This window comes from Daldinia childiae (genome assembly GCF_008694065.1).
Source record: "Daldinia childiae strain JS-1345 chromosome Unknown Scaffold12, whole genome shotgun sequence".
NCBI classification, from domain to species: domain Eukaryota; kingdom Fungi; phylum Ascomycota; class Sordariomycetes; order Xylariales; family Hypoxylaceae; genus Daldinia; species Daldinia childiae.
The window spans coordinates 409,932-425,348 of record NW_022984653.1 but is presented as its reverse complement, the minus strand read 5'-3'; the positions used below and the strand labels follow the sequence as shown (position 1 = coordinate 425,348).

Below are 15,417 nucleotides of genomic sequence, written 5' to 3'. Positions count from 1 at the left end.
CCATTAACTGAAAGAAAAGAAACCATTGTGTTCCACAGCGTGATTATAAACATGAATCATTAAGACATATGTCCTATTGAATAGTAGCAATGAAAAAAAAAAATAAGATGGATCTAGTAAATATGGAATTCAAGGGGCTTACCCCTGACCATCACTCTGGAGGATCATAGGGGCATCAGACAACAAGAACTGCATACATAGACACAAAAGCTGAATAGTATAGTTCCATACCATTAAACATGGAATAATGTTACCGCGGGTAGCTTTAACAGTATAAACCTAACTTCATTGTTACGTGAAGAACGAGGTACTACCACAAGCATCTAAAGGGGCATATAGCCAGGCACCCTTTCATTGTCAATAATGCCTCAATGTAACCTTCTGAATAGTTGTCTATCTTTGCTGACATATACCAACATACCCTCTAGGTCAGTATAGCCCCTAAAGCCACTGTCTACCTCACTTTAGCAACATTAACATCATCTCATATCCTCATCACATATACTCATACATAGTACAACAAAACAGCATACTTCATCATACAAATTAAATCGTTATTACGTACTATGGCCTAGTAGATAAAACATATGCTGCACTAGCTTTTCTGTTTCAAAAGTCCTCATATCCGGACATATAACTATCCCACAGCGCCAAAGTATAACCAAAAATTTCCTAGACATTTAACTCTTAGCCTGAGTACTTGTCTCACTACCTTTCTTATCTTCACTCGTAAATGTCTTAGCTCTAAATCCCATCCACGGCAAGCCGCTCCGTAGTGCCAAGCTACTTAGCACGACGCTGATGCTGCTTAGCGCCATCGCCAGACTAGCCCAGACGGGCGAGAGACGCACGTGTTGGCCATTAGACATAATGGGGTATAGGCACCCGGCAGCAATGGGTACGGCAAGTAAGTTGTATATGAGGGCCCAGCCGAAGTTGAACTTGATGCGACGGAATACCGTTTTGCTAAGCTCAAGTAATGTGACGATGGACTCCAGATTGCTATTTAGAAGCACGAAGTCCGCACTGGAGATGGCAACATCGGCACCGGAACCAATTGCTACACCTACATCTGCTGTCGTTAGTGCCGGTGCGTCATTGATGCCATCACCCACCATGGCGATGAATGCACGGCGGTCTGTGAGCTCGACATCTCCTCTGCGGGCCTTAAGTGTAGATTGTAGCCATTTGATCTTCTCATGCTTTTCCGCGGGAAGGACTTCGGCGATGACGTTGGATTCGGGAATACCCATGCGTAGCGCGACAGCCTTGGCTGTAATGACGTTGTCACCTGAAAGCATCCACACATCCGTGCCCCTCGATTTTAGAGCCTGAAGCACAGCAGAGGCTTCGGGCCGTATTGGATCGGAGATTGAGAGGGCGGCTGCGATTTGATATAAACCTGGCGCGGCAGGAGTCTCGAGGGCTACGAGTGCGACTGATTTAGCCTCTGATTTCCACGTCTGAAGGCCTGTAGCAACATCGAGTGGGATATTAACTGCAAAGTCGCGCATGAGCGATTCGTTACCGATAATAATTTTGAAGGGTAATGATTCAATATTATAGGTCGCCTTTAGACCCTTCCCTGGTAGCTCCTCGACATCTGAGACCTCAATGCGCTCAGATGTCCTGGAGCTGCAAAATGAGATAATGGCCTTTGCGATGGGATGGGTGCTATTCTCCTCTGTAGCCCGAAGTGCCGCCAGGAAAGCATCCCGCTGCTTTTCGCTCACTGCTTGCCCAGGGAATATCATATTATCTGTGATAGTCGGCTCACCACCCATGGTAAGAGTTCCAGTCTTATCGAAGACAACACAATCAATCCGGCTCGCCTTCTCAAAAGCTTCGCCACCGCCCTTAACGAGTATACCGTGCTTCGCAGCTAGGCCACCGCCGACGAAAATCGCAGTGGGAGCAGCAAGAGCAAGACCACACGGACATGCGACAACGAAGACAGCGATAGCGAACTGAAGCGAGAATACAACCCAGCCTCCTGATGATACATCGAGGAAATGCCCAGGGATCGCGCCGGATACGCCAACTGATAACCAAATAAGCCAAGTAAGGATAGCAATGAGAGTAACAAACGGGACAAAGTAAGCAGTCAACAGATCTGCTAGTTTTTCCATCGGTGCGCGCTTGGTCTGACCCTCTCGGACGATGTCGACGATCTGATCAAGCATCGACTGGCCAGCACTACCGGTGATTTGAATTAAGATAGGTTTACCAACGTTGATGGTACCCGCGAAGACGTTGTCATTAGTAACCTTCTTTACTAAACGGGATTCTCCTGTTAGACTGGATTCGTTAAACTCGGCTACACCACGCACGACCTTTCCATCACAAGGAGGTGAGCCTCCGTGGGGAATACGGACGAGATCACCGAATTCGAGTAGATCAGTATGGACTATTGTCTCTGCCTCCTTAGTATCTGTGACATCCTCGACAAGCACAGCGGTAGTCGGGCGAAGCTTGCCAAGAGCCTCCACTGCATCACCTGTCTTGGATTTGCTGTATGCTTCGATGAGTCGTCCCCAGAGTAAGAAAAACGTTAAGAATACAACAGAGTCAAAATAGAAATTTTCGTCATTGACCATATCTGGACGATCCACAGCAGCAGCAATCATCTGGCTAATTGACGAGATGTATGCGATCGTAGTCCCTAACGATATGAGCATATTCATGCTGCCAAATCGATAAAAACGCTGGAGAATTGGTGTCTGGCTTCGTAGTCTCCACAATGCCCTGACCTCCTTTACTGCACGTCGGTGAAATATATCAGCACCGAAAAAGTATACTGGTGTTGCCATGATACAAAGAGCAAGTTGCGCCCGGCTGATTCCGGATCGCCAAGGCTCCATGAGGTACATCTTAGATGCATCGGAGTTCGACACAAGGCTCATATACACAACGCCAATGATAAACGTTGGAATGACAACAATTGTCGTGAATAGGGCACGAAGGAAGAGTTGCTTCTGATGGCGTGCATGTATCCTCTTTGAGCGCTCTTCTAATGTGGGTGGATGGTAGATTGTCGCCTTGAATGCTGGATCGCTTGCTTCGATAGCTAAGAGGATCCGTCGGATAGTGAAGTTGGGCACTACAGGGGTATAAGCTATCTTAAGAATGGGTCGTTTTCGGCTAGGTCTAGCGATAACTTCGAGGTTTTGAAGGAATCCCTTCAGACTATTCGTGGCCCGGTCGGCGCAATGGTCGCAGTAGAATCCATCGATGCGGATCTCGACATTTCTCTGATGCTTTGGCTTATCTTCACCATCAATGTTAACAACCTGATCAAGTTCGGCGCCTCTTCCTGTATCTTCAATTATCTCAACGACTTGATTGGCGTCATCCTTGGTACCAATATACTCAACCACGCCACTGTTTGAAAGTAGATTGATCGTGGCCTTAGTGATCCATTGCTTCTCATTTAGCTGTGAGTTGATGTCGTTTACACATGCAGCGCATGTCATCCCGGTAATAGCCATAGAAACTCTCCACCTACGTCCCTCACTGGGTGACTGGGGTTTATCATCGTCATCGGCTACGAGTGATTTGGTTGATGTGATCACTTCTCGAACCGACTTCTCGTCGTCTCTTTTCTGATCACTTAATAGATCACTGGCCTTTTCCGATACTATGCTACAGCATATAGTATTGGAGGTATTAGGCCTCGGCCCGTTAGTTCGACATGATTCACAGTTATTGAGATGTTCTCTTTCCTTCTCTGCCTTTGCGATCGATGCATGCCCATGTGTAAGTTTGCTTGGCAACTTGAAGATTCGACCTAGTGGGCTGTCTCGTAGGCTGATATCTGGCGAAGTCGGAGCTGCTGAGGGGCCGGGAATATTAGATGGATCTCCATGTAACAAGTTAGCTAGAGTTTCTTCGCCATTGGTTGAGGCTACACTAGAGACCTCAAACCCCGAAGTCTCCAATTTCGACGCCATCTCGGTAATAGACGCCTTGGGATCGTGCTCGACTGCGACCCATGAGGTAACGACATTGGGCGACACCCAACTAATACCAGGGAGACGTTCCAAGACATCTTTTATAGAGGATACGCACGTGGGACAATGCAGATTAGCCAGTAGGAAATTTGTGGTGACTGTTTGGTCTGGGGTAGCCATTTTTGGATAACTGGTGTTGTCTGCCGTTTGGGAGACTGCTTAGGAGTGCGACCTGCGCATGCGATGTTGATCTCTTTGGTCCTGCTGAATACGGACAGATCTAGCAAGGCGGAGACGTACAGGAGCTAGGGTGACTGATGAAAGGTACTGTGTGCGGTTGTTGGAATATATTAAAATAAGAATCCGTTCTGGGAAGTACGGACGTCGGTACGCGGGCGATGTGTAATTCAGCCTGAAGGGGGTATATGTAGGCTGGTGCCAGTAGAAACAGGAGAAGGAGTCGACTCCACCGGCGAATAAAATCTCGAAAAGAAGCCTCAGAGAAGTAACCGTTTGTCTGTTTGTTGCTTTACACACGAAGATATGAGTTGATGCTAGTAACTCGGATTCCAAATAGGGTATCAACCGACTTTAGTTATATGAATAACAGAGAAGTTCTAGTTAATGGTAACTACCTGTTAAATTAAAAGAAGTGTTCTGGAATACCTTAAGATTCACTTTCGGAAATAGGCCAGAGTTGTCTAAGTTATATATATCTAGCAGTCCTACGCACAAAAAGCGCAACGGCTCTCCACAATCACCCAGGGTTCGGTGAGGTTTGATAGGTCATTCTAACCCTGTATAGGTTTGCAACTCCGGGCGGTGAATTGCGAGAGCCGGATCTTCGCCGCCGGGCATAGACCGACTGTGACACATGGCTCGGCATACTGCGAGTCGCCATATAAGTCACAATGAGCGGTAGGAATTCGATATGACAAAACACATAATTGTAGTTGAGTAGAATCTTCCATAAAGTGACAGTGAGATCAGGGGTCATCAGATCCGACTAGGAATTGCCTAGGACAGAATTCGAACTAGCGGCGCCGAGTGGATTATTGCCACCAGGGGTAAGACCCCGAGCCGGCGTCTGTTCGAAGCAAGCTCCATTAGTAAATGGGGCATTAAAGATGCGTCCGGCATAGATGATCCTAGTCCACGCACAAAAGCCGCAGACGACCACTGCAAAAACGTTGATTAGGCGTGATCTCGTTGGTCGCATGGTAATATTTGACATGTCTTGGATCCCCGTTTTCTTACATTAATAAGTGATTCCTTCTGCAGCTGTGAAGTGTCCAAATTAGTAAAGTGGCGATACGAAGCGACATTTGTGCGTAAAATAGTACTATGTAAATATCGGAGGCGGTTGAAAATGTTACGTTGTTTTGACGACGTGACGAACCGCACATGCGTTTTCTTTTTTTAAACTTTTTAATGGTACCCAATTACGGGCAGTTGTATACTTCATGTTCCTAGATTACCTAATAGTCAGCATAGGAAACTATCTAACTTAACATAGGTAGGTACATTATTAAATCATTATGACGGAAGCGACTGGATGATACTTACTTTAGGTACCTACATGTAGGCACGCAGCCTATGAATAATCACTATGGCTGCTTTGACCTTTGTTGCTCCTGAACGCCTTACACGAAGCTGAGAAATTAAATGGCATCTATTAACACACTCTTCGCTGATATCCTGACCTGGATGGATGTGTCGTTTATCATATATATTTACTATGAAGGCTATTGAATACGCCCCTGAAAACGAGATGGGCCGATCTCTAATAGAATAAAGCAACAGGAAATCATATTGCTGATGAGATACAGGACACAAGAAACCACCCGAAAAAACAATAGCCACCAAACGGGAGAAAGGACACCAGAGTTTCAAATTAGTACTATTATCGAATAGTTACATTAAATAAAGATGACGTGAGTAAGTTGGGTATCTTGCTAAAAATTACCAGACCAGATCCATTAGTATAAACGCCTTGACAAAATCCAAACCGTGGTGGCAAGTCTCCTTATTTTTTCTCTCCTCCTGTTTCAGGTGGGACGCTGCCCTGCCTCGAATGCGCAGTAGCTGGGCGACTTGTAGCAGTTGCTGGTCGGGATAATGAACGTCGTAATTTTACTCCATTCTTTGTGTCGAATAGGTTTTTCACTTTCCTCAAACGCGCCCATCTTTCCTTATCCTTCGCGTCTCTGGCAGTCATATCCTCTTCATCATCCGATCCTAGCATGGGCGAACGCCCATCTCCTGCTTGCCTTCCTTTCACTGGCGTTGTTGGGACGGATGCCGAGGAGCGATGGAAAAAAGAGCGCTGGTTACTCTTCTCCGCTTGCGCGCGAAGGTATGAGTTATTTTTAATCGTTTGCGCAAGTATCTCCCAAGCGGTTTTGTTGTCTACCTTTTTTGCACCAGGATTGTGCTGAACCGTGGCATTCCGCCAGGGACAGAAGAAGCGGTGCTCACGTACAGGATCAAGGTAATCCATAGGTGCCGGAACGAGAACCTGCTTTGTTTCTTCGTCTACCTCTTTGCTTTTAAACATCCACAATCCTAAGCGGCGTAGGCATGTAGCACAAGTTGCCGAATTAGGTACCGCACCAACACGCGGGTTTGTTAGGCCCTGCCAGCCTGTAAGAGCAAGGGCGAGAGCTACATCGTTTGGAACTGATGGATTCGTACTTGGTGGCGGAGGGTCGCTAAAGAAGTTTGAGGCCAATTGTGACTTGGCAGCTTGTAGATCTAAGTTTGCCGGCAAGCGGAGGTTGAAGAGATAGGGAAGAAAATATTGTCGCGCGCAAAGTTCATCGTACCGTTGGCGAAGGGAGGCTAGCGCAGTTGGTGGACTCGTTAAGGATAGTCTGAGCAAAGTGTCTGTTGTTTTTGGTTAGTATACGAATATCCCTAATATGAGGTAGTGATTGTAAGGGTCTCACCATCGCATCCGCGTCTTCTCCATAGGCAATCTTCTTGGTGCGCATCGATGATCAATTCGACAAATCTCTTTACCAAGCCCTCCTCAATATCTGAGCCGACCATGATCTGAACCTCCTTACCATCCACCTCTGTTTTATTCATCTTGACAACCAACTCTTTGTGGCATAGCGTACAACTTACGCGCTCCTTTCCATTACAGACCCAACCTCTCTTGGCCCATTCGATCTCATTGACTTTATCCGGCTTTGGAGTCCATTCTGTTAGTTCTTGAAATGTCCCAAGTCGCCTGATCAACTCGTTGCGATCGCTAGGGCAATACTTTGGTGCTTCAGTCTTTGTTCCCTTAGCTGGAGAGACAGCACTGCCATTTGGCGCCCATTTCTTCAGTACGACGTTTGAAATAATAGTTCCGCCTGGTTTTTCGTTACCTGGAGTAGACTCTAGGACACCTACACGCCGGCGCTTCAGGAGATCGCTGGGGGTTGAGGGTACGCTTCCGGAAGGCATCTCTTTATTCGGGGTCAAGGCGTTGTTGGGTAATGAACTCGAGTTTGGGGTTGAGGGTCGATTCAGAGGCGAATTTGAAGTATCGTTTTGCGCTTCTGTTGATGGCGACTGAGGTATTGGCTTCGCGCCGATCCCTTGTAATAAGGCATTGAACTTCCGCTTAGTAGCATTCATGGTTGATTCGGTTCAATGAAGAATAAGGCTGCTAGTAGGGTGGTATTAAGTATTAAATTAGGATTCTAGAGCTTGCTTAGAAGCTCTTAAGGGATTGACTTTTACAACCTCCTCTATTAGCTCCTAGAAGTAGTTTGTTGTTTACTTTGTGGAGTTTTAATAATAAGTTGGTTGATCAAGTTAGTACCTATCGTATGAGAATCCACCAATAGATTATATTTACTTTGTTTAGACTTGAATGGCCAAATTGGAGACCAGATGCGTATGAATTTGTTAGGTACATAAATGAAGAAGGTACCTACGTAACTTTGTTGTTTTCTTTGATTCTCCAATTCCTGTACAATTTACTTTACCTAAGCCACGGTCGTCGGAGGGGTGACGGACCGGGGTATGGCCCCGACAGCCTATATACCCACCTAAACTTCCCCTATGTCTTAGGGCTGGTGTGACTAGAATTGAGGCTATCGGGTTGAACAACACTTGAATCTAGCCGCTAAAAGATGGCGATTAGAGAAAATTGTACCTTGTAAAATGTCTCGGGTCCCGACATTAGTGAGGTTGAATGCTACCTGGTATGCATATGATAACCATGCATCATAGTGGGATAACATGAGGAGCTACAACGATTGTGTAAGCTAAAGCTAAAGAATCATTGAATCATTGTGCTGGCAACGAATATACATAAATCCCCAATATATATCCCACTTACAAATAAATTACATAAATCTTGCTATATGCAGACTAAAAAAGATAAAAAGATAAATTCTACCAAGTTCCTTATTTTATCCTCTCTTTTCATCGTGACACTGGCCGCCTTCTTGTTTCGAGCTTTGCCCCGCCTTACTTCATTGTCCCTGCATCTTTCTCCTGGATCCCGCCAGCAAATTCTCAGCCCTGTCATATCTAATAAAAATATGTCGTCATACGCCAAAGAGCTCGAAGTAGCACAGCTAGCCGTCCAACGCGCTTCCATCCTAACCAAGAGAGTCTTCCACGAGAAGGCCAAAGGTACCGTCTCTAAGGATGACAAGTCTCCTGTTACAATCGGTGATTTCGGTGCCCAGGCCCTTATTATTAGCGCCCTGAAGGCAAACTTCCCCGACGATGAAATTGTTGCCGAGGAAGAAGCTGCTCAGCTACGTCAAGATAAGAACTTGAAGCATACAATCTGGGACTTAGTTTCAACCACTCAGCTTTCCGACCCCGAGGCCGAGAGTCTGCTTGGAGGAGCTATCGATAACGAGGAGGCTATGTTGACTATGATTGACTATGGAAATAGCAAGGGTGGTGCTAAGGGTCGTATATGGGCTATTGACCCTATCGATGGTACCAAGGGCTTCTTGCGTGGTGGCCAATACGCTGTATGCCTTGCCCTGATGGTGGACGGTGATGTTAAAGTTGGTGTTTTGGGTTGCCCGAACCTCCCTATTGACGACACTGCTACGTTAACGGGAGGCATGGAATCCGGTCAGACAGACGAGGGAAGGGGAGTCCTATTCTCTGGCGTGTTGGGCCAAGGTGCTACAAGCCGCGCGTTGACTACTGGTGAATTGGCTAAGGAGAAGAGCATTTCCATGAGGGCAATCACCGACATCGCAGCAGCAACATTTTGCGAGAGCGTAGAGGCCGGTCACTCGTCCCACGGAGACCAAGCTGAAATCGCGAAGCTGCTCGGCATTACAAACCCTAGCGTGCGGATGGACTCTCAGGCCAAGTATGCTTCTATTGCGCGAGGCGCGGGTGACATCTACTTGAGATTACCTGTCAGTGCGACATACCAGGAGAAGATCTGGGATCACGCCGCGGGTGACCTCATCGTCCGAGAAGCTGGAGGTGCCGTAACAGATATTCACGGAAAGTCGTTGGACTTTAGCATTGGGCGAACACTATCGAACAACAAGGGTGTCGTCGCTGCTCCTGCTGCTGCCCACCCGCAAGTTCTAAAGGTGGTGCAGGAGGTGCTCTCGAAGAAATAAAATTGGCACTTCATAAACAGATAATGCATACAAGTACATAGTTTTTTTTATCGGGTATCTACCGTCATATAACACATAGATACGCGCGTGAAATGGAATAATACCATTCCCAAGATCATCTATTTGATCTTCTTTTGTTTTAGCTTGATTGTCTCGTCGTTGACGAAGATACCCTTCCCCTTGTATGGTTCCGGCACTCTCCATTTCCGTATCCTAGCCGCGAAAGACATAACTTCCTCTCGGTTAATGCCTTCGAGTAAAATTCTCGTCGGCTGCGGCGTGCTGGCCTTTATGCCGGTAGGAACTGGCTCCTCGACAGGGTGGGTGAAACCAAGCTTTAGGCACACAAACTTCTCTCCGGGGTAAGTTGCCTTCCTTGGCCGCTCCTCGACGGTCGCCCTGTAACCTACACCCACTAATCGTAAGATTGCAGTGTGTCCTTCTGATACGCCGATGATGTGTCGGTTAAGGTATGCCCATGTGGTTCCTAATTGACCCTAAGTTAGTCCTAGCTAGCCCTTGTAAATCAAGATAGTCTTCTACAATCGCAATGACTACGAGAAATATTGCACATACCCCACATCTCCTTCTGCTGCTTGATCTCATTATTCTCAATGCTGAGCACTGCCCTCCTCGAAGCTTCGTCATGGGCAATCGTAAGATAAGGAGGAATTTCGAGATCGAGTTTTCCTAATGGCCCCGCTATAGTGACTGTTCGCTTTGGTATTCTTAGGTACGTAGTAGGATCCTTCTTAACCCTAGGCTCACCAATAGTCAAGTCAACACCGGGCGGGATCGATATGGGCGTTCGGCCAAGCTTCGAGGGTCTATTCGATGTATTCGAGAATTGGCGCCGCGGGGCTGTCGTCTGAAAAGCTGGTACGAGGAAAGCCGGGAGTGTAACGGGAGCATTGGTACCTGAAAGGGCTCTATCGAGCACCTTTCCCCTACTCGGCGCCAACATTGTGGATTTTGGGAGTCTCCGCTATGAAGTCAATTGACTGTAGAACTCAAAATCCCAGAATTTCAGTTGCAGAGCTCGATGCGCGATGCTTGGCAATGCTAAAAGAAAAGCGGATCAAATCACGTGCTATATAACTTGAAGATAACGACTGTATGCAATATAGAGGCTTATGTAATTACTACAACTTCCCCTATCGTAATTGCCTTAGATTTAGTTGCTCCTTCCTCTCTTCTGAAAGATTGAATTATTGACGGAGAAAGTTTTCATAGTTCTAGTTTAATATGAATTTAGTAATCTCTCTTATTACGTCTTCCAAGGAGATACCTTCCACTTTGTCCACTCTTGATAATCGTGATATCTGCACTACTCTTAACAAATCTTGATCTGACTTCAGATAAAATCATACAGGGGTTGAACAGGATGTGTGCGGTTAAGGAGCAAAAGTTTGTCGAATTTATCGGATGACGACCCATGAGACATATTCGAAAAATTTTCTATTATTGATACCATACTTCTTTTCGTTTCTCTACTACGACTATTCCCCCCCTTCTAACTCTTCCTTTCATCACTTTTCTTCAATACTAGGACTTCACTATTCCCATACCGTAAATCTTATTTACTTCAATAAACTTTCAGTACTTCTTTTTTTTATTGCATTATCTTGCCGTCTCTCCAGAAGGCTAGAAGATTTATCATGAATAACCAACGGGGAATTATGGGGAAGGTGATCATATTCTCGCTCTTACAGGCTCACTTGATCAATGGATTTTCATGGCGCAGTGTGCCGAAAGTGGCATTAGGTATGTCACCACTTACTTACTTCTCTTACACGTTTGCTTACTAGAAATTAGAAACCGAAATGCTTACAAACTCAGCTACTACAGGCGGCGGTCTATCACAACTCCTAAGATCTGGGTCGCGATTACCCAGTTCCTATGAGGTAACCCTAAAGGAGCTACGAGAATTAGAATCAGAGCCCCTATGCCATAGGACAGCTGCACGCCTATTAGTGAATAATTGCGAAGTTCTCGAGGGCAAGAATGAGGCATCAGTTCTGACTGAAAGTGGCCGTAAAATTAGAGATTTCGTTGACTCGTACGCTGCTAGTCTGGCAATCTGCGACTTGGAGAGAGGAAGCTTTCAGATCCCAAGAGAGTGCGCCAATTTTCGAGAGTCCGTCCTAAGCCAGCTACCAATTCAAAGTTTGGGACACCTACACGTCTCTTCTGTAGAAGTTGACAGCTGCCTTTCCGGCTTAGGCGAATCCGACTCGGCCTAGAACACCTGGGTTAGTTACCGCCATAAAGCTTTGAGGTTTTGTGAAGCCGCTAGGGTGGACAACGAGAAAGGTATGAAAATAACTTGTGTCTAATTCGAGTTTATATTAATGGACTTACACCCCTTAGATCAGCACATACTTCTCTTTCAGCGTTTAACAAAGATCATGGGGCGATATACAGACGACATCGACAAACAGTTTGAACAGCGTATGAACGATCTAGATATTCGAGCACAGGCTACGGGTGGGATAATAGATGAGCTTTCCCCCAAAGTAGACCATTTGAAAGATAGTCTAAAATCCATAGAAGACTTCTTTCTTGCTCGACTTATGCACACTGTTAAGGTAACTTATTATACTTCATTCTACTTAGCTGGAGATCTCTTTTAACTTGGTTCTAGGAAACTACAGACGCGGTCAGTTTAGGGGCGCAGAATGCCGCCAACCTGCAGAAAATGCTCGAGGTTGTATTGAAGAGTGTTTTTGAAGGTCAAGCCGAGGTAGCATCTTCTTATGAACAGTCAATGCAACTCGCCAATCAACGTGCGGAGTCTGCAATTGACACGGCTATTCAAGCAATCGCGGTAGTTACCGAGTCCGCAGCGCATTTACGAACCGAAGTCGTACGTCGCACTATTGTGGTGTTCTCGGCTCTATGCTAATATAATACTCTAGGAGCTTTCGCGTCTCCAAGCAATGGAATTGGAATCGAGGCAAGCCAATTTAGAGGAGGTAAGGTATATCACTTTCACGATGTTTGTTACCCATGACTAATATGAACTCGCAGGGCATGCAACGACTTATCGGCATCACAGAAAACTTAGCGGAGAAATACGACGATCATACTAGCCTACTCCATCAGGCACGCAATATAACGAATGATATTCTCGAAACACTAGAGGATACAGCCACCGAGGCGGCTAATGTCGGCAATTCAATCCTTAAGCAGTCGTCTGTCTCGTCGTGGTGGCCCTATGTTTGGTGTCCAGCAGCATCATTGGTACTGGGCTCATACGGGCTCCCGCCTTCCGCGATGAGGAATTTAGCACTGTTGACTCTAGGTATGTACCTAATTTCTTTCTAGGGCCATAAACCTACTAACATATCGAAGGCGAGGTAGCCGGCATTACAGTATCATCTATGCAGTCGTCCGCGCCTACCATCAAGCTCTCTACTTTGCTATATACTTGGAGGAATTCATTTCCTAAAGCAAGCTCGGCTTCTAACACCGCTAGCCAACCTGAATTGCTATAGTCATCTAGACGACTTTTAATCACATTTTTGACTTCTGATTTAGTAGAAGGCAAAGGTGTTGGAGGACCTGGCTTCTTAGGTGTATTGGTCGTGATATCTTAGGTCGGGAAAGGATTCTACTCTGAAAATATTCGCTTTATTATGGTGCTTCGTCGAAAATTGAGAAGGGATCTTTGGAGTCGGGAGGAGGGGCGGCCATTCTAGAAGCTCTTATCAAATAAACAATCTATATACTGCTAAGTCTTCATAGGCATCATTCGAATGCGAAAGTGTGATAAAGTCTCGTTTCATTTTTCTCTATATTGCTCGCCGGTATGACCAAAGGTGACTTCGCTATACCCAATTCGTCTGACCGGCTCTAATGTACGTCATTCGATTGGATGCTGGCAAAGATGTTGATTGGTCTGCTCGGAAACTCTGCATGTTGATTGGTTAATTTCCCTGCATTTGTTTAAATGTGGAATGCCCCTTTTATCGTCTTACGAATACTGGATCGTGAACTTGACCTTCAGCTGTACTTTACTGTCGGACTTAATGGACCTAAGAAGTATAGGGAGTGAATTTTCGAGCTGTCATGTACGGATTTCGCATACATGCTTCGGGTTGGGGCGCATTGGAGGAGGTCGTGTGTTTGTGCTGATGGCTGGTGGTGGGCTATGGGATTCGCGAGAGCGATGGAATATAAATATCTGAGCCTTTCTCGTCTTGTTAGCACTTTGATAGCAGAATTAACAGACACAATAGTCTTCAGAGTCAAAGACATCTACTTGAACTTTTCAAACCACTTCTACCTCTCACTCATCAATTATTTGCCAATATGCCTGCTAAGCCTATCCTCCGCCACCTAGGAAAGAATGGCCCCTTGGTGCCAGCCCTGGGTCTTGGACTCATGGGAGCATCTTACTCGGTTTACGGAAAGGAGTTAGATGACGAGGAGCGATTTAAATTGCTCGATCGCGCCCTTGAGCTAGGGGAAACCTTTTGGGATACTGCTGAGTAAGTCATGATCCGTGTATTTCATTCAACTTTAGGCAAGAGGAGTATATTAAACTAATGATGGTACAGTCTGTATGGTGATGGAGAGGAACATATCGGTAAATGGTTCAAGAGGACTGGAAAGCGGGACCAGATCTTTATTGCTTCGAAGTATGGTATCATCAAGGGCAGCAAGACCTTTGAGGCCAACAGCTCTTATGAGTATACTAAGCAGGCCTGCGATAAGAGTCTGAAGGCCTTGGGTGTTGACCAGATTGATCTTTGTGAGTTGTATCTTCCTTTCTCTCTACTTAGCCTATCCGGTCGTCTCAATAACCTTGGAGTTTTTTCTTCAAGAACAAACTTAGACTCTAAAACCCTTGAGAACATGATATTTCGGCTCTTACAACTGAATACCTTTCTAACTTATGGAACGATAGACTACATACATAGCGTCAACCCTGAGACTCCTATCGAGGAGACTATGCTCGCCTTAAAAGAGCTTCAAGCGTAAGTACTCCTAACTTTAGTTGTTTCGTTACAATACAGATATCTAACCAAAAGACTAGCGAGGGTAAAATCAAATATATCGGGCTCTCCATGGTCTCCGCCGCAACCCTCCGCCGCGCCGTCAAAATCGCCCCCGTCGCCGCCGTGCAAACCGAATACTCGGTCTCCGCCCGCGACATCGAGGGAACCGCAGGCACAGACCTCCTCGCCGCATGCCGGGACCTCGGGGTCGCCATCGTAGCCGCGACGCCTCTAGGCCGGGGAATCCTGACGGCCGACTTTAGCAAAAACGACACGGCCTTCTCCGAGGGCGACGCCCGGCCACGCGTCATGCCGCAGTTCCTAGCCGAGAACCGTGAGCGCAACGCCCAGGTCGTCGCGCAGTTCGCCGCCCTCGCGCTGAAGAAGGGGTGCACGGTGTCGCAGCTCGCGCTGGCGTGGCTGCTTAAGCAGGGCGATGATGTCTTTCCTATCCCGGGGACGAAGAGGATTCGTTATCTGGAGCAGAATTGGGACGCGCAGGATGTGGTGCTGAGTGATGCTGAAGAGAAGGAGGTTAGGGCGTTTTTTGATAGTAATGGGTTGGTGGGTGGTACGATTCCGGAGGCGTTTAAGTCGCATAGGTTCCGGGATACGAAGGAGGAGTCTGGTTGAACTTGTGGTGTGGTTAGTAAGTAGCTGTTTCTAGATGGAATAGTTGTTGTCGTTGGAATGCTGGCTGGCTCTAGATGAAAGTTGGGTAAATAGGACAAGTTTCCAAATGAATTTACCAATTGGATCATTTCGTACCTCTTATTCTTATTCAGTAATGAATGATTGTCATGATTCTTTTGTATATAGTCTTACAAGACTAATGTGCTAATATCAGACTAATGAGGA

At 46.3% G+C, this 15,417-nt stretch overlaps 6 protein-coding genes across 6 annotated transcripts; 3 read left to right on the top strand and 3 right to left on the bottom strand.

The window, feature by feature from the left end:
• Positions 1–680: 680 nt before the first annotated feature.
• Positions 681–3,488, bottom strand: GL218_08349 (putative copper-transporting ATPase HMA5; the record flags this gene model as incomplete). The annotated part of the gene is made up of 1 exon (XM_033585149.1): positions 681–3,488. The coding sequence occupies one exon, from the start codon at positions 3,486–3,488 to the stop codon at positions 681–683; it is 2,808 nt and encodes a 935-aa protein (XP_033440681.1).
• Positions 3,489–5,976: 2,488 nt separating this feature from the next.
• GL218_08348 (mRNA export factor rsm1) lies at positions 5,977–7,580 on the bottom strand (the record flags this gene model as incomplete). The annotated part of the gene is made up of 2 exons (XM_033585148.1): positions 5,977–6,836; positions 6,899–7,580. 2 exons carry the CDS (start codon positions 7,578–7,580, stop codon positions 5,977–5,979), a joined length of 1,542 nt encoding a protein of 513 aa, XP_033440682.1.
• A 914-nt stretch (positions 7,581–8,494) lies between these two features.
• GL218_08347 (3'(2'),5'-bisphosphate nucleotidase) lies at positions 8,495–9,556 on the top strand (the record flags this gene model as incomplete). The annotated part of the gene is made up of 1 exon (XM_033585147.1): positions 8,495–9,556. The coding sequence occupies one exon, from the start codon at positions 8,495–8,497 to the stop codon at positions 9,554–9,556; it is 1,062 nt and encodes a 353-aa protein (XP_033440677.1).
• A 119-nt stretch (positions 9,557–9,675) lies between these two features.
• On the bottom strand, positions 9,676–10,520 carry GL218_08346 (54S ribosomal protein L6, mitochondrial; the record flags this gene model as incomplete). The annotated part of the gene is made up of 2 exons (XM_033585146.1): positions 9,676–10,043; positions 10,133–10,520. The coding sequence occupies 2 exons, from the start codon at positions 10,518–10,520 to the stop codon at positions 9,676–9,678; spliced, it is 756 nt and encodes a 251-aa protein (XP_033440678.1).
• Positions 10,521–11,907: 1,387 nt separating this feature from the next.
• GL218_08345 (uncharacterized protein) lies at positions 11,908–13,053 on the top strand (the record flags this gene model as incomplete). The annotated part of the gene is made up of 5 exons (XM_033585145.1): positions 11,908–12,144; positions 12,201–12,422; positions 12,475–12,531; positions 12,587–12,860; positions 12,911–13,053. The coding sequence occupies 5 exons, from the start codon at positions 11,908–11,910 to the stop codon at positions 13,051–13,053; spliced, it is 933 nt and encodes a 310-aa protein (XP_033440679.1).
• Positions 13,054–13,870: 817 nt separating this feature from the next.
• Positions 13,871–15,192, top strand: GL218_08344 (Aldo-keto reductase yakc [NADP(+)]; the record flags this gene model as incomplete). The annotated part of the gene is made up of 4 exons (XM_033585144.1): positions 13,871–14,049; positions 14,119–14,312; positions 14,469–14,538; positions 14,598–15,192. 4 exons carry the CDS (start codon positions 13,871–13,873, stop codon positions 15,190–15,192), a joined length of 1,038 nt encoding a protein of 345 aa, XP_033440680.1.
• Between the last annotated feature and the right edge of the window lie 225 nt (positions 15,193–15,417).